General features: G+C 44.5%; 1 protein-coding gene across 1 annotated transcript in view; it reads left to right on the top strand.

Moving 5' to 3' along the window:
• CHORDC1 (cysteine and histidine rich domain containing 1) overlaps positions 1–22,811 on the top strand; it is a 125,037-nt gene that overhangs the window by 8,414 nt on the left and 93,812 nt on the right. The window contains exons 2-3 of the mRNA XM_078658414.1: positions 4,976–5,025; positions 22,694–22,750. Of these exons, the coding sequence (XP_078514540.1) occupies positions 4,976–5,025; positions 22,694–22,750 (107 nt within the window). The remainder of the gene's footprint in view (positions 1–4,975; positions 5,026–22,693; positions 22,751–22,811) is intronic.

Below are 22,811 nucleotides of genomic sequence, written 5' to 3' on the forward strand. Positions count from 1 at the left end.
GTTCACTTCTACACATTTTAGAGAATGTTCTATTTGTTTTGCACTCGTGATCACTTCATCAAGTGACGGTTCATCCTTCTGCCATATGTTGTCTCTAACTTTTTGTACATTGCATCCTAACATAAACCTCCAAATTTGCAAGAAGACCCTAACTTTCTGAGTGCAGTGATGTAATTCTCCACTGATTCGCCCTCATTTTGATTACGCCATCCAAAATGGTAACACTCAAGTATCATGCTCACTTTTGGTAGATAGTGTCTATCTAATTTCAAGATGCAAATTTCATATTCATTTATGTTCGAATCATCAATGCCAGATAAGTGATCAAAGACCTCCTGTCCTTTTGACCCTAAACAGTGTAAAAGAAGTGCAGTTTTCCTTTCTGCTCTCAAATTTGTCCCACACACTTTAGCATACCTTTCAAATACCTTTTTCCATTTGTGCCACTTAATAGGTGGATCTCCTGGGTTTGATAAGAAAAATGGTGGAGTAGCTACATTCTGCATGGTGAAGGCACAGTAGATGTTGATAATCGTAGTGTGATGAGCAAGGTTCACTAATCAGCATGCATGATGACCAAAAATGATGAGTATTAATGTTATTTAAAATAAAAGAAAATGCTAGGTGCTGCCTTTGAAGTACTAGCATCGGGAACAAAATGTAAAACTTCTAGTATATAGAGCGATAATGAGAACATTTGGGAACAAATTTGTGCTTAACTCAAGCAATAGTATGCATGAAGAGTATTGATGATGAGTTAAAATTAATGTTATTAAAATAAAAATAGTAATGCTAAATGCTGCCTAAGAATGTCCAGTATGAGAAACAAAATGTAAAAGTGAGACAAGCGTTTTGTTTCTCTCATACAATGGTATATAAATAAATAACAACAGAGTGTTTCACTCACCCAAAAAAAAGTTCCATCTAATTTTCTGAATTGTATCAAGATATAGAAGTCACAAAGTGTTCTATTTATAAAGAAATTAATTTAAACTTAAAGTTTTGAGAGATGCTCCGATCTTGGCTCCAGCAGTAGTTTAACTGTAGAAGCGGAAAGAAAACAGTGAAAAACAATGACAATTACAAAATTGCCGCCACGTACACGTATGGCATGACACCACCTTATGACATCACATGCAGTACGGAAAGCTTGCCGGCTCAGTTTCAATCTTCATACGACGGAACAGAAACAATGGGGTCTCTGGATTCCTTCCTGAGCTTGTTTTGTGCGAAGGATGCAGTGCGCGTGAGGAATCTAGTGCTTGTAGACACACACAGAGAGTGTGTGCAGGGAATCCAGCACTTGTAAGCACACGCGACGAGTTCGAAGAGCAACACGCAACTTTTAAAGATAACCTTGTTCGTTGTATGATAACGTAACGGCATATTTTGATTGTTCATCTTAGTTTACTAAAAATGCTGAAACCCATGATCTGTATTATGGCCTATTTACACTAACTTCCATTGGAAAATCCACAGGGACTCGGTCCTGAACAGTACAAGCTCTTTATCACCTCCTCATCAGCCATGTTTGACTTGCTGTCAAGCAAGTAAGTTCAGTTTAGTGCTAATATTCTTCTTGTGGTACAATGCATAATGTTTATTTATAGATATAAAATTACAACATTTCTAATAGTCATTATGTGTTACAAGGTTATTTCATCAAAGGACCTAATTATGCTGCCCACATAAATAATTTCACAACAACAAGTCAAAATTACAAATATAGAAAAACAGACCAATATGTTCCCTAATGTGGTATACTATTTTGGTGATGTACTTGTACATTTTACATTTATCAACTGCACCCTCACATAGGTGCTGTTGCAACGTTTTAAAATCAACTTTTTTTACTCATTTATACGTTGACAGTGGGTAACTGCAACTGATCAGATTTCCAATTCTTTATATGGCCACAAGGAAAGATTGTGCTTTCTGTCTCCAGTTTATTCTCTTACAGAAGCACAAGGTTAACAATCATAACAAAACTGAGTTTACCATGGCAAAGCAGTAGTACAAGGAACATCCAATCATAATCATCCTACTCTATGAGGTCATCTGTCCAATGAGTTTCCCCCTCTTTCTTCTCTGCTTCAGGAGCAAGATATGTATTCCTTCCCCTTGGGGCTTTGTTTGTTTGTCAAAATTGCTGGTGGTTTGGTCTTTAGAGGCACAGATTGGTAATTGTGGAGAGGTGTGGTGTAGCTGCCAGGGCAGCTGACTTCAGAGCACAGCGTTCACTGTTCAATCCCAGGCTCTGAGGCAGCTCAGCTCAGCACCATGTGACTCTGGGCAATAGCTCACTTAATTTCCACAACGGCACCTTGAGACCCGAAAGGGTGAGTAGTTTGCGCTTTACAAATACGGATTTACAATCTGTTTCCGCTTCTTCAGAACTTCCTACAGAATCCACTGGGCATTATCATCTGGTGGAGGAAGGATCTCTACAGCTCATGGTGTGGCTGATTACAGAGAACAATTGTTAATTCTGGGCCTTTTTGAACTGGCTGAGAGCCTTTCTAGTAAATCTTGTGCGGATGGCACCATCAAAGAATCTAGCTTGACCTGACAGAGATGGACCTCTTGATATGTGGAACGGAGTCTTAATCCTATGAGGTCAGAGCTTTCCACATCTTCGTTTGTTGAGCTTTCACCAAAATGCAGAGCTTACAGGGCAGTAAATGTATTCAGATAAGCCATTACGGCAGGCCACGTGTTTATTGATGGAGTATTTGTAAAATACCTCTTGGTTTGTAGACTCTTGAGGGTGCCAAAGTATTTGTGCATGTAGGACTTTAATCATGTATTGAAATTGTTTATTTCTTGGCAGCATAACAGTTTACTTTTGAGGAAGGAATTTTCAAGGTAAGCTAGACGTGTTACCATGCCTGGTTTCTTGTAAATGCGTTTCGGATATTTGAGATTTGGATATCTCTAGTTGAATGTTTATTCCTCACTGTGCTAAATTCAGAGCTTCTTGATGTACTATGGGTAATACCATGGTGATATCATTCCCTGAATTTTGAAACTCGCCAAACTGTGTGTTGTGCAAGATATCAAGGTGTATGAGAGTAATTCAGACCCTACATAGTCCAACATCTCGTAATTGCACTGAATACACTTTTTTGCCCATCTCATCTGCCACACTCGCAAGATTAGTGAGGTGTGAGAGGCAGGTCTTGATGTATTCATATTTCAAGGCCCACTCAGCGAGAAGCACCATGCCTTCTAAAGAATTCGCCTTGGGGGCTTGTCTGGAGGATATTTATGAAGGTGGCGGACTGCTATTCAGAATCAGCCTTCAAACATTTCTACTTTAAGCCAGTTGGGAATGTGGCATCACTCAAAGTGAGCAAGCTTTGAACTAGCATAATCCTTGCCTCCAGTCCTGGTGAAAGAGAAAAATAAATCCTAGCTAGTATGAAGGAAAGAGTAGAATTGAAAAAGGCCACAGAGACAAGGATTATCCCATCTTCAGAGCAATACTTTATGCATGTTCTTTACATTCTTTACATTATGCAGGAATGGAGCAGAAACTGGGTGGAAATAAGGCGAGGTCTGCTGTACTCGCAAGATGGGAGGAAGGCCTCCTTGGACAGGCGACCTTATGAAGTGGAATGATTATGATTGATTGTTCTTTGTACTACTGCTAAGCCATGTTCTCTTGGGAAAAGTGGTTTTGTTACGGTTTTGTTAACTTTGGGGTGCTGTTGGAGTGTAAAGCAGAGATGGAAAGCATAATGCTCACTGCTGTGTTGTTAATGTTTTATTGTGGTTCCCTCATCTAAAAGTGATATAGTTTGCATGCAATTCAGTTTTGCCTTTAAGTCACATTTACTTTGTCTTCTACTAGCTGTACCCTGCCGCGCGTTGCTGGAAAAGAGTAAGCGCACGTTTCTAATATGTTTAATTTCATAATGCTTGTGGGCACACAATATGTTTTTGTGACTATTGTCACGTTGTGTACATATAAACATGCGCTAATGTTGCAAAGTGAACCAACTCCTCCCCGCTCCCTCCACCCACTTCCCGGTCTGCTATAAACACGTGCGTATTAGACACGCGCGTATTCTAATCCCACATGTATATATAAACACGCGCTTAATCGAATCCAGTGTTGTCAAAATGTCAAATCAATCGGTGAAGAACTTTCGGAAATTTAAGATTTTGAACAAAGGAACATTGACATTTTTATGTGTTTGTTCTGGCTTTTGATTAAAAACACGCGCATATTCGACACTCGCGTATTGGAATCCAACGTTGTGTATATAAAAACACCCCCCTATTCAAATCCAACGCTGTGTCAAAATTTCAATGCAATCGGTGAAGAACTTTCGGAGATTTGCGATTTTGAACAAACTAACATTTACATTTTTTTTTATATAGAAGATGGGACATGGTAGGGGCAAGAAGAAATGGCAGTTTAGAGGGCAAACAAAAAAAACATTCACAGACTTTAAGTACAGCCCTTTATGGTGGTTAGATAATAATTAGGATATGAAGGATAAAGTCTGAGAAATATCATAAGACAGTCTTATCTCCTGCAGCATTTTGTGTATCATCTTTTGTTTTCAAAGGTGGAACTGAGATGAAATGGCACTAGCAACCCTGTTTGATGTTAAGAAAGATTCAGCGATGCTCAATACTTTTTTTGTTTTTTGTGAGTGGCTTCATTTGTGGCTCATTGATATGACGGAGAGTGGAGGAACTCGATGTAGGATGGAACTATCAAAAAGGTGATGCTTTAGGTGAAGACTATCACAGTTATTGGAAGGTTTGTCCTGTTGGCATGACTAGAGTATAGAAAGAAAATTGATAAGTGAAATTGGACGCAAATATTTTTGCATTAACAAATACAAATTTGTTTGTTTTTTCACCCTGTGTGTTCTGTAATCAGTATAACCATACTGTTTTTTTCTGGTTGATTAGAATGTTTACTATTATTTTGTAAAGCAATTGTTTTTGTTTGTTTCAGATTCCTGTACATATCATCCTGGCGTACCTGTGTTTCATGATGCATTAAAGGTATGTGTCCAAAAAAATGCCTCTGTTCGACAAGGAAGGGTTCATGGTAAGATGTAACTATTCGCTGTTAATGGATTACTAAATCACACATATATTTCTTCCCAACATAGAATAAAGGAAAACTGTGTTTTAGAACCATGGTACTCGGAGTACGGGCCACCAGCGGCCAGGTAGACCTTCCTTGGTGGCCTGAGGACCTTGCAGTCAATGTACTGGTGTTTCACAAAAGACGTTCAGCAAAAAAACAAGAGGACTGCTGGAGCATGCAAGAATGCAACTTCACTACGCATGCTCCAGCGGCTGTCCTCTGTGTTTACTGAGAACCCCTGAGACGTCACTGGTGGGAAGCAAAGGCTCTTTAAAAGGCAGCTATTGCGTGTTCACAGCTGACTTTTAGGGGGCATTTCATAAAGCTTCCTTTGTTGCCTACAATGTCTCTGCCCGCAGCCTGCTCTTCGGACGCTGTTTGCAACCTGCACTCTCCGACCCGATTGATAACTGCAGCAGGGGACCTACCTGGACCCAGACAGCCTGCTTCTTTCCTCGCCGCTCGCAGACCTTCTTAGTACACCATGGGCCTCTGTTGTATTCAGTCACTTCATGCCTTTGAACGCGTAAATACCGATGCTTGTGACTGCATTATTTGACAACGGATTTACCAGATTCTTAGCCACCCGTTTCCCCGAGGGCTGTAATGGATGGGCAACAGTGAAAGAATGTTATCATATTGTGGTTCATCAAGAGATGATGAATCTTATTAAGCATGTTGAATACGCCAATACATCTATAGTGTAGTGCGTTGTGAACTTAACTCACTTCCATTCCTTGACCTTTTTTTCAGACAGACCCGTACCCTCTGTACGAGACGGATGAGGTACCCTTCGAGTCAGATACTTCCTAGTAGTGTAGGACTAGTGCCACAATTCCTCTGTTGTCGCCTTCTATCCAGATAATGACCCATTTCTGATTTATTTGGCATAGCGAGTCAAAACATCAACAATTCACAAATGTGGACTGTTTTAATTTGATTGTGGATCACATCACTCACAATAAGAATGTTTAAAAAAAATCTTATCCCGGTCAGTCCCATGTATATAATATTGTATATAGCACTAGCTCACTATTTATTCTTTATGTCATTCTTCACTGCGACATCACCAAAAAGGAGCAGCTTAGCCGGATACTTGTTAGTACCAAACTTTTGTCTCGATTACTTTTTGAAAAAATGTATTTGAAATTAAAAAACAAGCCTTACTTGTAAAAAGGGTCCCTTAAGAGACTATTGCTGTGGAAGTCAAGGGCTACACTTCGCCTATAAGGACCTTTTGTGTTTATCCATCTTGGTGCTCCATTCAAGGTAGGATTGCTGAGCGCTTTCTCTTTGCATTTCCCTCCTTTTTCTCAGCTTTCTCCTTCCTCCCCCCCCCCCCTGTTTTTTGAAGTGCTTTCACCTTGCTTTACTCTCTTTTTTCACTGCTTTCTCCTTCCTTTCCCACTTTTTCTGAGTGCTTTCTCCTGGCTTTTCTCTCCTTTTTCATTGCTTTTTTCTCCTTTTTTTATTGCTTACTCCTTGCTTTCACTCGTTTACTGAGCTTTTCAGATCACTTCAAGGCAGTTAACTCGAGCGTTTTATAAATCCTTGATTGATTTGTCATTTTCAGGTCACTTGTCTGTGACATTTCTCTATTTACGGTATGCTTACGTGTGACATTTCAGTGCTGTATGTGTGACATTTTGAGTATTTTGAGCAGAAAATAGTAATTTCCATTTATTGAAAAAAGCTTTAGAAATGATCCTTTTTTGGCAAGTTCATGGTCTGGAGTCAATTGCCTCACTCCGGAGTATTTTATGCCAGATCTCTACCTTGCTTCCATTGTTTATCTCACTCTCAGAATAACCATGGAGTGTATATCCTTGGCTAAGCTAAGAAAATAAAAGTTAGAATTTCACACTAAGAGATGACAAATGGTTTTCAATTGTCCTACTTTGCCTGGTAGAACATAACAACACCACTGCTTACCACACTGACATTGGATAACTCAATTCCTTCCTCTAGCGAAATGGGCCCATGGTAGTGGACGTGGAAGTTACCAAAATTCCTTTAAAATGGAATCAAGGAACAACCTTCAAGTATAATCTGTTCTCCAAAACTAGCTTTTTTACTTTGGTATTCAGTAGTGTGAAATGCATTCTGGGATTTGCAGTTTTCTTTTCATGTGGGCTGTTGGCTAAAAAGATGCTCCACACTGAAGGTGTTTAGCATTACAGGCTCTTCAATGTAAGGGCAAGCTAAGAAAGCGGGGAGGTGGGGATACTGAGGTGGAGCCAGAGCAAGGTGAACTACCTTGCTGCTGACATTTCGTGGGTATTAGCTGATTTGCCCATATCACCTAAAATTATGTAAAATTTATTTGTTAGCTTTTCTTTCAAAATGCAAAGAAAAACAGAATAGATTATTTGCTGTACTGTTATTGTTGGATCAGTTAGCCCACCCCGGTTCTCATGCAGACCACCGTAGGTAAACCACATCATGCAGTCTTCTACAAACAATGCTTTATTAGTTTATTGTCTCAGTGGTCACACGCAGCACATGGCCTGCAGTCCAGTTACTAAACCTAGCAAAAGATCCAGATCCAAAAGGAGTGAACACTGGGCATTTCAGGCAGCATGGGAAGAAGAGTACTTGTTTTTTTAATGCCCCGAAGAGAAAGCCATTTGCTTTGTAAAGAGAAAGTAAATGTTCTTAAGAGGTATAACCTATAACGTCACTACAAAGCTCGACACTCAGGATATACTGAGAACTTCCCATTGAACTCAAAAGTGCACTCTAGAAAAGTGGCATTGTTAAAGCAGCTGCTTCTTTCCCAGCAGAAGCTCTTCCTTTGCCAGAAGAAGAAATCTGAGCCTGTTACTGAAGCATTGTTCAAAATATTCTACTTGCTTGCCTAACATAAGAAACCCATTCACAAAGGCAGAGCTGGTGAAGAAATGTTGACTTTCAGCAGCCAAAATGTTATTTTAAAACTATATTAGTAAAGCCAGCATTTTAAAGAAAATCGATGCATTACAACTATTGGATCCCAAGTGTGCACACAGAATAGAGGTAATGGGAGAAAACCTCCAGGAGCAGGTGATCAAAGCAGTCGGAGAGTCATGGTTCATCAGCATTGTCATGGATGAGTCCACAGACTTGGCCCAGTTATTAGTTTGAGCGAGGTATTTGGACCAATCACTTCATCCCAAAGAAGAGCTCCTATGCCTTCTTCCACTGCAAGTGCACGCAAGATGAGAAGGTATACTGGACAGCATCTGCAACTACTTTGAAATATACCACATACCATCGAACTCTCTTGTCAGCATCGCAACTGAGTGGGCCGCTGCCATTTGTATCCCTGCTTGAAAAGAAGCTCACTGGAAAGACTGGGATAAACTACCACTGCATTATTCATCAAGAGGTTTAGTGCACAAAATTAAAGCACAAAAAACTGAATCACGTCCTAAAACTTGCAGTGAAAATAGTTAATTTTGTATGTGCCATTGCCCTTAACCATAGACTTTTTAAAGCAATGCTGCAGGATTCTGATGCTGAACATACAGACCTCTTGATGAACACTGACATGCGATTGCCAAGCAAAGTGAAAGTTCTGGAACGGTTCATCGCTTTGCTTCTTGAAATTGAACACTTTGTAAACAGTAGATGCCACTCATTCCCTGAACTAAAGGATATGAAATGGCTTATAATGCTTCATTTTCTTTCAGATCTATTCACACACTTCAGTGCTCTCAATTTGACGCTGCAAGGCAAACAGCAGCTTTTGGGCTCCATGAAGAATGGTATTTTACTCATTTGAAAGTAGGCTTGTGCCACTCAGTGAACAACTGAATGATGCTGACTTCACCCACTTCCCAAAACTGTTGGCTGTGTTGCAGATGTTTCCAAATGCAACAGAAACGCTGTCAATGTTAGACCTTGGTGCATGTCTTGATTAATTGTCTGGGGAGATCAAAACACGATTCCGAGCCTTCACCCACTCTGTTCAAGCTGGTTGAAAACCCCTGGATGGTGAGTGCATGAAATCTTGATGTTGGTGAACTTATTGGCATGAAAAAGGTGAAGCAGAAATAAAGTGGATTGACATACATCATAATTCAGCTCTCAAAGAATCTTTTTTGTGACCGGCACCAGAAGAAATCTAGACTATCGTGCCTTCTGACAAATTACCTCTATTCCCAGTAGCCCAGAAAGTAATTTGTATGTTTGGGTCAACATATGTGTTAGAAGCGGGACCCCCGGCTGGCCAAGGCTCACGCCAAAGTCAGTCAGGGATCACCATTTCTAAGTCAGGGCAAGGGAGTTACACACCAAGATAACCCCTGCTCACCCTCTAGGTAACGTGACGCGAGCAGCAAGGCTAATCTCAGAGGCAATGTGTAAAGCGTTAGCGCGCGCACCCCAGCGACAACACCCTAGGCCCACCACAAAGGAAACTCCACACAAGGTTATATCAAAAATAGCCTTTGTATTATAATAAAAACACATTAGATAAGACACACACTTTACAATGTGCCAACAGGCACGGGCAAGATTTACAAGGGATTATGTACCGGACAGGGCCACCTGGACCACTGTCAGGGGTATGCACTTTTTAGAAATAGCACTTGTAGGTATAACACTTAGCACATAAACATATAATGACTGTAACACAGAAATAGTAAATGTAGCATACAACCAGTAACTACTGGTAAAGGGTAAATACCTCCTACGCCACCCTAAACACTGTAGGGAAATCACGCAGAGAACTAGGACCTTATCATCAGGACCTATGGAAGGAAAACCTATCACCTAAGCAAGTCACATTTAGCAAAGGGAAGGAAACCTAAAATAATCACCTAAGCAAGTCACATTTAGCAAAGGCAATAAAACATCAACATTCCTCTAAGCAGGTCACTTTTAGCAAAGGGAAATAAACCATAAACAATTACCTAAGCAGGTCACTTTTAGCAAAGGTAAAACAAACATTCCTCTAAGCAGGTCACTTTTAGCAAAGAGGAATAAAAACATAAAGAATCACCTAAGCAGGTCACTTTTAGCAAAGGTAATAACAAACAATTGCACATGAAACATTAAAACACATTCAGAGGTGCAGGTAGAACATTTGCGCAGGAATCAAATTAGCAGTAAATCATAAATTGCGCAGGGTGCACATGGCACAACACTAGAATTGTCCCCCAGGCCAACTGGCCTCGCAAGGGTTGAAATACCCTGAGTCTCAATGTCAGGGAAGGCTGCGCAGGCAGCCAAAACACAAAGCCTAAACGTAGCAACTGTCCACTAAGTGCTGGACAGTTGTGAATCACGTGGGCAACGTTGGAGCCTCGTGGGCTCAAGAACACTGGTGGGGAGACACAGCGTGGGAGCCTCGGGGCTACAACCAATGAACTGGGCCCCCCAAGAACCTTGGTGGGCTCTAACAAATAGGATGTCACTCAAGAGCCTCTCTGGGGCTCTAAAACAATATGGGCCGTGAGCCTCTCGGGCTCAACAAACAACTGGGGGCCAAGAGCCTCTCAGGGCTCAAGGAACAATTGGGGGCCAAGAGCCTCTCAGGGCTCAAAATAAAAGAATGCCCCTGGTTCCTTTGGACGGGCAGCGACAATCTGCCCCGATATGCCCCCTCTCCCTCCTGCTCTAGGGAGACTCGTGGGAGCGGCCCGCTGCCAACCGGGGCCGCTCTGAGCACCAAGAGAAACGCCCCCGCACTCACCGGGATCTCGTCCGGTCTCGTGGCTTCTCTGCTGAGTTCTCCTGGCACTCGGGGAGTCAGGCGGGCGCCGGCACTTCTCCTTGGGGCGGCGGGGCTCTCCTCCTGACCACGGAGCCCTGCCTGCACCCTCCGTTGTTCCTCTCCTCGCTGCTCGGCTGCAGGCAGGACTTCCGGTTGGCCTCGAGAAGGCCGCGCTGCGATTGGCCAGATCACCAATCACTTCCCTCAGGCACTCGTAGTCTGAGGTAGACTTGACCGAGGGGTGGGCTCCCTCGAGTTCAACTATAAAAATATCGGCAAGTCAGGCGGCCAAATGCCGGGTGGGCACCGGCTGCACAAAAAGCGCTCCCAAGCGCTATGAGCAAAGGGAAAAGCGCTCCCAGCGCTGGAAACACCAATAAAGCGCTCGAAGCGCTGGCAGTAAAGATAAAGCGCTCCCAGCGCTAGGCAGCACAAAGGAAGCGCTCTTCAGCGCTAGGGGCAAAAGAAAAGCTCCAGCAAGGTCTGGAGACAGGCAGGGGGCAAGGCTGGGCCCAGAGCCAGCACACTGGGTCTCCAGGCAGGGAGACAGTCCAAGTGGCGGTCCTCCTGGCCCCAGCAGCAGCAACAGCCCCCTCTGGCAAGGATCCAAAAGTAGAACAGTTTCTGTGGGGACACAGCCCCATTTTTATACAGAGAAATCCTTTGTTTGGAGGTGCAGGGTGGGGGGAAACCAGTTGCAGCTGGCTTGGGAGTACCCTTGATGGCCCAACCACCCCTTTCATTCACTGGGGAGGCTAGGGTCATTAGACAAACCACAGGGGGGCGGAGCCAGCATTGTGTGGGGAAAAACCAGCCCATCCAGGACCCAGGTGCACTCCTCCCACACATCACTCATGCTGATCTCACACTCACCACCGGGCAGACCCATCCAGACTTCCTGGAGCCTGGCATGCCAGCCAGCTCCAGCCAATCACCCTCCAGCATCCTCACTGCACACATACATCAATGTCCAGAAGTAGCACTTCCCTTCTAGACACATACAAGCCGCACATACCATTGCGCAGCATTCATTCTCACGAGTTCATACATACCAAACTCGAGCCTGCACTCCCCACACATCAGGAACTAACATGGACACACACATTCTCCATGCATTCCTATGGGAGGGCAGGCCAGCCATACTACACGCACGCACTTTACTCTGGGACACAGGGAAAAAGTGCGCCAAGACCCAAAAATCACTAACACTGGGTCACAAATAAAAGCAAAAAGATTAGGGGTGAACCTGCCCTAAGGCCCAAGTCCAACACAACCCCCTTCCAGCCAAAACGCAGGGCAGACCAATCACCACCGTGATGGACTTCCCTGCTTGGGGCGATAAAACACGGACGCGGGCCCACAACTGCAGGGACACCCTCCTGTTTTACGCCACGGTGAACCCCTAGGGTTCCTTCTAAAACTACTGTTGGGACTAACTGGGGTACCCCACTGATACTCTCCAGCTGCCCTCGGCCAGGACCAGGCCCTAGGCCATCCAGGTACCACTGGATCCTGCCTATTCACAAAGTGGGGGGTAGTAACCCCTGGCACATAATAGCCACTCTCCACCCTTTCTGTCTGCAAGACAGGGCTAAACTGCCACTGGTTCTCCAACCTAGGGTCTACAACCTCAGGCGGACCAGGAGTCTCAGGGAAGGCTCTCCTCCCCCTACCTCTTCTTCTAGGGTTCCTCCTCCTCCTGCGAGGGGTACCCTCTAAACACCATTCTCCCAACCTAGGGTTTAACCCCTCAGGTTGCACCGGGGTCAGAGGTGGGCTCTCCCACCCTCTGCACCCCCTTCCAGAGTCCTGCTCCCTCCCAACCGGGGCGGTACCTCTAGAAAAAGAACTGGTCAGGACACTGATTACAGTAGTCCCACCCTTCAGGTCAGGCGGATCCTGAACCTGGCCTTCCAACCTCTGGTCTAGAACCTTTGGTGGAACCAATGCCTGGCACTCCAGGACTTCTGGGGACTCACATACCTTCCCCCAATCACTCCTTTCGCTGGACTCCTGTACCCTCCCTACTGGAGCGGTACTGCCAGACTCTAGAACCATAGAAGCTCCGCTTACAGATGCTCCAGGTCCTCTACACACTAGGAGATCTCCCTCAAGTGAACTAACAGGCAAGTCTAGGTTCCCATCCTGGTGTTCACTAAAGAAACCATCCAGGCTCTGTGACAGGGCTTCGGACGTCTGGGGACTCTCGGTCACACACTCACTCCTGCTCCACTGAGACAGGCAGTCAGCCCCTACACCCTCCTCACTAACCTGGGACCTAGCTGGGCTACTCTCACCCTCCTCCACCACGCTGGGCTGGAGGACACCTGACCCACTATTGTTGGAATCACTCACTAGTGACTCTAAAGAACCTCTCGCACTGTCCCAGCGCTCTGCTTCCTCTGCGAGGGTGTCTGGATCAGTCAACCCATATTCCAACAGGTGTTGGCACAACCCTGGCAAACAACTATTGAGCACCTGCTCTCGTAGAACCAGATCAAATAGCTTGGCAAACTCAGTTCCCATGTGAACCTCTAGCCAATCAGACAGTGCACCTTGACATTCATCCACAAACTCTTCCCAAGACTGGTGAGACAGTTTCCTAAGGTTCCTGAATCTCAACCTTAACTCCTCTTCTGGGGAAACAGGCACCACACTCGGGAAACTGGAAGTGGGACTGTCTACACTAACACTTAAATAGCTGCCACCACTGGACTCAACCCTCCCTGGGGAATCCAGAAAATCAAAATTGCACTCAGGGGATAACCTACTCTCCCTGAACAAGGCCCTCTCAGCCTCTAGCTTGGCATGCTCCAACCTGAGCTGTTCCATCGCTAGCTGATGCCCCTGCTCTTCCCTCCTATCCAACCACTCCTCTGGGGACAGGACAAGGGATGGGGCGCTGGCACTGACACTGGACCCAGCAAGGTACTCCCTATCTATGGGGTCCTCACTATCTGCTGATATCCATCCACTGTCATCATCATACAACTCACATTCTTCAGGGCTCTCCACAGACTCACCACCCTCATGGCGTGCGTCCGGGGCCCTATCTCTCTCACTGTGCTCAAGATCCCACTGACCCTTTTGCCATAGGATCAGGCTGTCCCTAAACTGGGACTGAGTATCCAACTCACTCACCTCCATGCCTCCCTCTTCACAGAATCTGACCAGCTCTGACCTACTGTACCTAAAAAGACAACAGAGATCAAAAACAAGCTCCATTTTGGCGGACGTTCTCAAGAAGAGTTTGACACAGAGAACCTGGGGGTCTGAGCTTATACAGGAGTACACAATTACAAAATTCAGCAAGATTCCTATCTCAGAGAACTTGCAATCCTCTGTCCAGTGTAACACACCACTCATTCACACACACCCTCCCCTCGGACCGGTAAGGCAGTTTCTACCACCCCTGATTTTCTCAACCTGACCACAAGTGACACAGGTACCAAACTCTGGGAGCAGGGCGGGGAACAAATGTACTGGACAGAAAATACAAAATGACACCTTTCTGGAGAAGCAAAACGGAACTTCCCTAAAAAACAATAATCCCCAAAATGCGGTTATCTAAAACTGTAGAGTTTTGTAGTGTGGCCTGTCGCCACTGTGGTACAGCGCAAACACAAATCCTTATCCTCACCGCTTTCCGCCAATGTTAGAAGCGGGACCCCCGGCTGGCCAAGGCTCACGCCAAAGTCAGTCAGGGATCACCATTTCTAAGTCAGGGCAAGGTAGTTACACACCAAGATAACCCCTGCTCACCCTCTAGGTAACGTGACGCAAGCAGCAAGGCTAATCTCAGAGGCGATGTGTAAAGCGTTTGCGCGCGCACCCCAGCGACAACACCCTAGGCCCACCACAAAGGAAACTCCACACAAGGTTATATCAAAAATAGCCTTTGTATTATAATAAAAACACATTAGATAAGACACACACTTTACAATGTGCCAACAGGCACGGGCAAGATTTACAAGGGATTATGTACCGGACAGGGCCACCTGGACCACTGTCAGGGGTATGCACTTTTTAGAAATAGCACTTGTAGGTATAACACTTAGCACATAAACATATAATGACTGTAACACAGAAATAGTAAATGTAGCATACAACCAGTAACTACTGGTAAAGGGTAAATACCTCCTACGCCACCCTAAACACTGTAGGGAAATCACGCAGGGAACTAGGACCTTATCATCAGGACCTATGGAAGGAAAACCTATCACCTAAGCAAGTCACATTTAGCAAAGGGAAGGAAACCTAAAATAATCACCTAAGCAAGTCACATTTAGCAAAGGCAATAAAACATCAACATTCCTCTAAGCAGGTCACTTTTAGCAAAGGGAAATAAACCATAAACAATTACCTAAGCAGGTCACTTTTAGCAAAGGTAAAACAAACATTCCTCTAAGCAGGTCACTTTTAGCAAAGGGGAATAAAAACATAAAGAATCACCTAAGCAGGTCACTTTTAGCAAAGGTAATAACAAACAATTGCACATGAAACATTAAAACACATTCAGAGGTGCAGGTAGAACATTTGCGCAGGAATCAAATTAGCAGTAAATCATAAATTGCGCAGGGTGCACATGGCACAACACTAGAATTGTCCCCCAGGCCAACTGGCCTCGCAAGGGTTGAAATACCCTGAGTCTCAATGTCAGGGAAGGCTGCGCAGGCAGCCAAAACACAAAGCCTAAACGTAGCAACTGTCCACTAAGTGCTGGACAGTTGTGAATCACGTGGGCAACGTTGGAGCCTCGTGGGCTCAAGAACACTGGTGGGGAGACACAGCGTGGGAGCCTCGGGGCTACAACCAATGAACTGGGCCCCCCAAGAACCTCGGTGGGCTCTAACAAATAGGATGTCACTCAAGAGCCTCTCTGGGGCTCTAAAACAATATGGGCCGTGAGCCTCTCGGGCTCAACAAACAACTGGGGGCCAAGAGCCTCTAAGGGCTCAAGGAACAATTGGGGGCCAAGAACCTCTCAGGGCTCAAAATAAAAGAATGCCCCTGGTTCCTTTGGACGGGCAGCGACAATCTGCCCCGATATGCCCCCTCTCCCTCCTGCTCTAGGGAGACTCGTGGGAGCGGCCCGCTGCCAACCGGGGCCGCTCTGAGCACCAAGAGAAACGCCCCCGCACTCACCGGGATCTCGTCCGGTCTCGTGGCTTCTCTGCTGAGTTCTCCTGGCACTCAGGGAGCCAGGCGGGCGCCGGCACTTCTCCTTGGGGCGGCGGGGCTCTCCTCCTGACCACGGAGCCCTGCCTGCACCCTCCGTTGTTCCTCTCCTCGCTGCTCGGCTGCAGGCAGGACTTCCGGTTGGCCTCGAGAAGGGCGCGCTGCGATTGGCCAGATCACCAATCACTTCCGGGTCGTCTCAGGCACTCGTAGGCTGGGGGAGACTTGACCGAGGGGTGGGCTCCCTCGAGTTCAACTATAAAAATATCGGCAAGTCAGGCGGCCAAATGCCGGGTGGGCACCGGCTGCACAAAAAGCGCTCCCAAGCGCTATGAGCAAAGGGAAAAGCGCTCCCAGCGCTGGAAACACCAATAAAGCGCTCGAAGCGCTGGCAGTAAAGATAAAGCGCTCCCAGCGCTAGGCAGCACAAAGGAAGCGCTCTTCAGCGCTAGGGGCAAAAGAAAAGCTCCAGCAAGGTCTGGAGACAGGCAGGGGGCAAGGCTGGGCCCAGAGCCAGCACACTGGGTCTCCAGGCAGGGAGACAGTCCAAGTGGCGGTCCTCCTGGCCCCAGCAGCAGCAACAGCCCCCTCTGGCAAGGATCCAAAAGTAGAACAGTTTCTGTGGGGACACAGCCCCATTTTTATACAGAGAAATCCTTTGTTTGGAGGTGCAGGGTGGGGGGAAACCAGTTGCAGCTGGCTTGGGAGTACCCTTGATGGCCCAACCACCCCTTTCATTCACTGGGGAGGCTAGGGTCATTAGACAAACCACAGGGGGGCGGAGCCAGCATTGTGTGGGGAAAAACCAGCCCATCCAGGACCCAGGTGCACTCCTCCCACACATCACTCATGCTGATCTCACACTCACCACCGGGCAGACCCATCCAGACTTCCTGGAGCCTGGCATGCCAGCCAGCTCCAGCCAATCACCCTCCAGCATCCTCACTGCACACATACATCAATGTCCAGAAGTAGCACTTCCCTTCTAGACACATACAAGCCGCACATACCATTGCGCAGCATTCATTCTCACGAGTTCATACATACCAAACTCGAGCCTGCACTCCCCACACATCAGGAACTAACATGGACACACACATTCTCCATGCATTCCTATGGGAGGGCAGGCCAGCCATACTACACGCACGCACTTTACTCTGGGACACAGGGAAAAAGTGCGCCAAGACCCAAAAATCACTAACACTGGGTCACAAATAAAAGCAAAAAGATTAGGGGTGAACCTGCCCTAAGGCCCAAGTCCAACAATATGTTTCTGAAAGTTTCTTTTCCACAATGGGGCTGGTAAAGAGTAAACTCAGAAGTAAGCTAACAGACTTACATCTGGATCAACTCTTAAGGTACAGTTTCAGGTCTCTGTTTTAAGAGTGCAGCCAACATTATTGGTATAAGCTTTCCTGTTGTGCTTTATTTTTTAAAGATATTTTATTGGTAGGGGGAGGGCTTCTTAACCTTGCTTTGCTTTTTTTGGCGCAGGAGCAGCTGTTAAATTTTAATCTGAGATTCTTTCTGCACTCACCTGTGAGTTCCTCTTTCTCCGGTGGTAATCCCTGGTCCGTCAAAGCAAGTGCCAATTGAGTGGAGGGACAGCTTACTAAGTGCTCGAGTTAGCTCGGTCAAGCGGCATAGCGTCAGCCACCGCCATCTTTGGTTGGTTGACAGTCTAGTGTTGCCATCTAATCAGCTTCGTGGCTACCAAGAGGTTATTTGATGGGTGCCCCGATGCAGACGCGCAGCGGTTGCTATTTTAGCTTTGATTGTGCATCTAGCATTATTATTATAAACTTTGCTGTTGTACCCTTATTTTTTTTAAGATATTTTATCGGTAAAGGGAGGGCTTCTTCACCTTACTTTGCTTTGCATTTTTGGCACAGGAGCGTCGGTTACAGTTTTAATGTGAGATGTTTTCTGCACTGAACCTGTGGGTTTATCTTTCTCTGGTGCTAATCCCTGATCCGTCACCGCAATTGCCGATCAAGCGAAGGGACAGATCACAGAGTGATAGTTGGCTCAGTCAACGCTGCTTAGCATCAGCCACCACCATCTTTGGTTAGGCTTAGCATCAGCCACCTCCATCTTTGGTTAGTTGATGGTATAGTGTTGGTGTATAATCTTCTTCGGGCTACCAAAAGGCTATTTAGTCGGTGCCCCGACAGCGGACGCGCACATAAGGCAAGTTAGTCAGCGCCTGGACACCGCCTGGAAGGCTGCATCATTTAAATAAAATCATGCCTCGATTATTTTACACCAGTAGGAACATCATTGAGATAAAGAGAACAACCCCCAGCTACTATTGCAGTGGGGTTCATTACTGGTTCAGGAAGGAACTTCACATTGTAGTGTTTGTAATTTTACCTGACTCCCCTCATCCTCACAAATTAAGCACAAGTCCTCATGTATCTATGGGCAAGGTTTTTAAACTAAAGAGCACTGTACATAATCTGTCACCTTTAGACGTGCCTCATCTTAGCTACATGATCTTTATCTTAATGCATGTTGTGTTTCAAAACATGCTTCTGAGCTATAGGATTCATTAGATTCTGCTAAAGCAGACTAATGTTTTATAACTGAAACATGACTTCATTTTGCAGTGTCTCAATGTATTGCGATAGCATTTTCGGCTGACTGTAATCTAATAAAATTAGACAGACTGACAACTGGGGGGGGGGTGGGGGCGCTATTGCCTCATGTGACCCACAAAAAATGTAGCTTTTAGATTCATGCTCTACTAACTGGTTAGAGATAATTATTTTTTAATTAGAAACTGCCTCAGAGGCAGCATGGGGGGGGGAGGGCTTTGATTTTCAGCCCTCCTTATTAAAAGAAAGACTTTAGCACCAAGTTATTGGAATGGCTTGCCCCGCATGTTTTAGCTGTGGACAACTTCCTGCTTTTAGGAGATTTTAATTACCATGTGGATAAAATCTGTGATCCAGATACTATCTACCCGCTTGCAGATTTGGAATCTTTAGGACTGCACCAAAAAATAGAATATATAAAGCAGGTCGTACAGTTAGTTTTCACCAACACTCCTAATCTAGCAGTTGATCCGCCGGCTGACCAGGTATGGACTGACTCTTCTACTATTAGTTTTCACTTCGATATGCAAGAACTAAGGCTCATCATAACGCCTTAAAACTCACCAGAACTTGGAGTTAGGCAACATATTCTGCATTCTTATCTGTCTTGGCCTCTCCTCCATTGAAGGATTATGGAGATATTTTTTTTAAAGGTGCTGATCTTTTTTTAAATTCTAGCCTTGCCCCCCTCAATGCTACATCCAGGACTTTAAGCAGGGTGTTTTGAGAGGCTACAACATCCTGTTCATCCCCGCATTTAATGTAAGAAGAAATATAATTAATATATGATTAGACCAATACTGGTTGAACTTTGCAGTGCTGGTACAGGTTCGAATAAGGCATTTAGAAGCTTACATTTTGTTAAAGAAAATCACTGATCATTAGATGTTGTAACTTGTAATAAATTTACCTTATCAGCTAGGTTCTGTTACAGCTTACACATACCTGCTGCTAACAGCATGTGATGGAGGTAACCATTTTAACAGTTGCCAGAAGCCCCTTCCATATAATTTTGTTTTTATTGATAAAGAAAGAATATAGATTTTCAGGAGATGTGAGTGGAGAAAAAACTTGGAAGGCATATGTAATACATCTTTTACTAATCAGAGTTAAAGTTGCAGCATATTTGTTGTCTAAAAGTAGACTTACATATGGTAGTTGCCAGTTTCCAATACCTAGTCAATTTTAATGCAACCATGACAATGAATGCAAAATTGAAACCATACGTACCTTTTTAGATTTCGCCTGAACAACACTTGTGCTGTGCTTGTGAAATCTATTGTTAATATAAGCCTTTAAAGGGACTTTCATTGGTTACTGTGCTTGCCACTTACTTTTTCTCTCTTTCTATTGGCTGTAGCATACTATTTCCTGTTGATCCTCGTGAATCTCTCGTATCAGTCTTCCGGCACCCAAGTACTGTATTGATACGCGTTGTGGCACTTTTTTTAAGCCTGCACTGCACTTGTCCTGTGCTTTATTTTAATTTTTTGTATTCAGAGTGCGTAGCTCTGTACAATTTGTCTCCGTACCTCATGTTGCTCCCCCACCCCTTTTTCCACCTCACATGTACCATGTTAATAATAACTCGGTACATCCCCGTCTAGGACTGTCGCCGTCTTGGAGTCAGGCAGCAGTCGCATAAGATTACTTTTAAAACCCCTAACTTGTTGCCTAGATTGTTTCTTCCCTTAAAGCGAGGCATTAGTGACACTGCTTAGTTATATGTTTAGGACACTTGAAGCCAACCAAACGTCCCGTATGGGCACGACCGGAGTTCAGTTGTGACACTTTCACAACATACTAGCCCGTTCCTTGATGGAAAACCGATCTTGACGCAGTCTGCCTTAATATTTAAATATGAACCCTGCATCATCCACCTAAATCTTCCACGAGGAACAGCAGCAAGCCTGTGCTAAGATGGCGGACATTTTGATGCACTACAAGGAGGAGCTGGAAGGTATCTCGCATCTCTGTTCCTGTGGAGACATGGCAGCTGCAGTGATTGGCTGCCTCCTGGACAGTATCCTGGTGGAGGTATTGAGCTTCCTGTCTGTCCCAGACTTGGTCTGCAGCGGCAGGTGTGGTATAACTTGTTATGGACGCAAGCTATATGTGCACATCAAAATAAAAGTGTTTGGAGTATATTGCGTATGCATGCCTTGTGTGTTTAGCACATGTCTGCACACAGTTTTTAAACCGTATTGACTGCATGAATGATATAGATATGTGCATGCTATATGTTTACAGTATAGGGTAGATGATGTATTTTAGATTGTACTGCTTGTGCATGTTTTTTTCTGTGTTGTAGGCATTTGGGTGACTGTGTGTTCGAACTTTGTCTTGCAACACATTGTGAATGCAGTTCTTTTTTCTTTTGCAATTTGTTTGTCTTAATTGCACTGTATATAAAGAGGTCATAAACGTTTTACGAAGTTTCAGTAACTTATATTTAAGGCTCCCTGTTATCCGTTTTTACTGATTTTTACAGATAAATAAAGACAGAAAACATTTATTTTCTTGTCCGTATTTATTTTTAAATGTGGATAAAACGAAATTGGGTTACTTTTTGAGTAATTCTAAATACTGTCTGCCATGACTGCTAGGTCAATAGCTGTGTGGATTAAAAGGTAAGGGGGCTAAATAAAGAAAGGAATTTTAGTAAAGAGGCTTTAACAGCAGTAGCTATGCACAAGGTTGACACTGAAATGTGCATATTTTCTTGAAAGTGCATTAATTTATCTTCTGCAGGTGTTTACAGCATTGAAACCTAGTAGGCATTCAAGCATGAGTGCATATTTGCCAGTTAAATAAATGTGGAAATATACTAATTTCAGCTTAACTTTTCCACAAAACCCAAAATAAATATGGATAAATACAGATAAACTTAGCAAAAAATAAATATGGATAAATGCAGACAGAAATGTCAAAAAAATAAATACCATAAAACCGGGAGCCCTACTTATATTGCACAACTGCTCAACAAGCTAAAGTTTACAAAAAAATAATTAATCACATAGGCAAAACCTAGTGCATTTACCAAAGCTTAAGCTCAGCCTTTTTTGCTTGATGCAGGAGTGTAACCAGTTGAACCCACCGTTAGTCTGAGAGAACCAAGATAAACCTCCTATATTACCAACTGCATTGCTTTGTACTAACTTGCACTACAATATTTCGTCAAGTTTCCGGAAGTGAATGGAGATTAGCAGTGCCTGACTCAAATACTGGCAACCTAAGTAACTTTAATGATAACTTGTAGTTTATAAATTTACCAGTAACTAATCAAGGTAACTAACAATGGCGGCCGCAACAACAGAAAGGTGAAGGGGCGGACAGGCGGGTGGGTGGGTGGGGGGAGGGGGAGGGCAGGGATGAGAAAATAATAATTTTCAAAAACGTACCTTTCGCCAGCAGCCTCCGATGCCGACAGCCGCCTCTGAGCTCTCCCAGCAGTCTCTCGGAAGACCGAGGGTACTCCGACAATTCTGGTGCTGCTCTCCTGCTGGGAGAGCAGCACCAGCATTGATCTGAGTGGCCTGCTCTGCTGCTCAGACACTGCTGTGTAGCCTGCAGCTTTTTTTCCAATCCTGCTGAAGCACAGGAGGCTTGGAGAAATAGAAGAGTGCATGTATGTTTGGCCAGCCTAGGACGGCCGGCCAAACATATATGCACACGTCTAAGTGCCCACCACCTGCCTGTCATGAGCTGGCCCGCCCTGCATCGATGTCAGAGCGAGTCACAGAAAAATAGAATGATAAAGTTTCATGCTCATTTTATTTTTCTGTGACTGACTGACAAGTGGGACGACGCTCCTCTGCCATTACGGAGTAGCCGCCCCTGGTAAACTAATCGATATCTAGTACTTTTTCTTACATGTTTGGAAGCTATCACATTTATACTGCCTTTGTATAGAAAATGGTTTGTTGATGTGTTGCAAATTTGTGCGTGTTTTTAGGATGAAAGTCTTAAGCAAAGCAATCCACAGTTAAACAAATGAGAGTGCTCTAAAAATAGATCATTATGGTAAAATGTAAGCCTTTTATCTAGCATTTATACATCACGTAAAGCCTACAAAAATTGGATAATCTGTTTATTTTGTTATTATAGGGCTGGTCGTGTTGTAAGAAAAGGACAACGGATTTTTCTGATTTCTTGAGCATTGTGGTAAGTGTCATTGTTTCCATTTTAGAGGTTTGAAGAGCAATTTATATAGTGCTGTTATTTT

The sequence above is a fragment of the Lissotriton helveticus genome, chromosome 8 (assembly GCF_964261635.1).
Source record: "Lissotriton helveticus chromosome 8, aLisHel1.1, whole genome shotgun sequence".
Classification (NCBI taxonomy): Eukaryota; Metazoa; Chordata; class Amphibia; order Caudata; family Salamandridae; genus Lissotriton; species Lissotriton helveticus.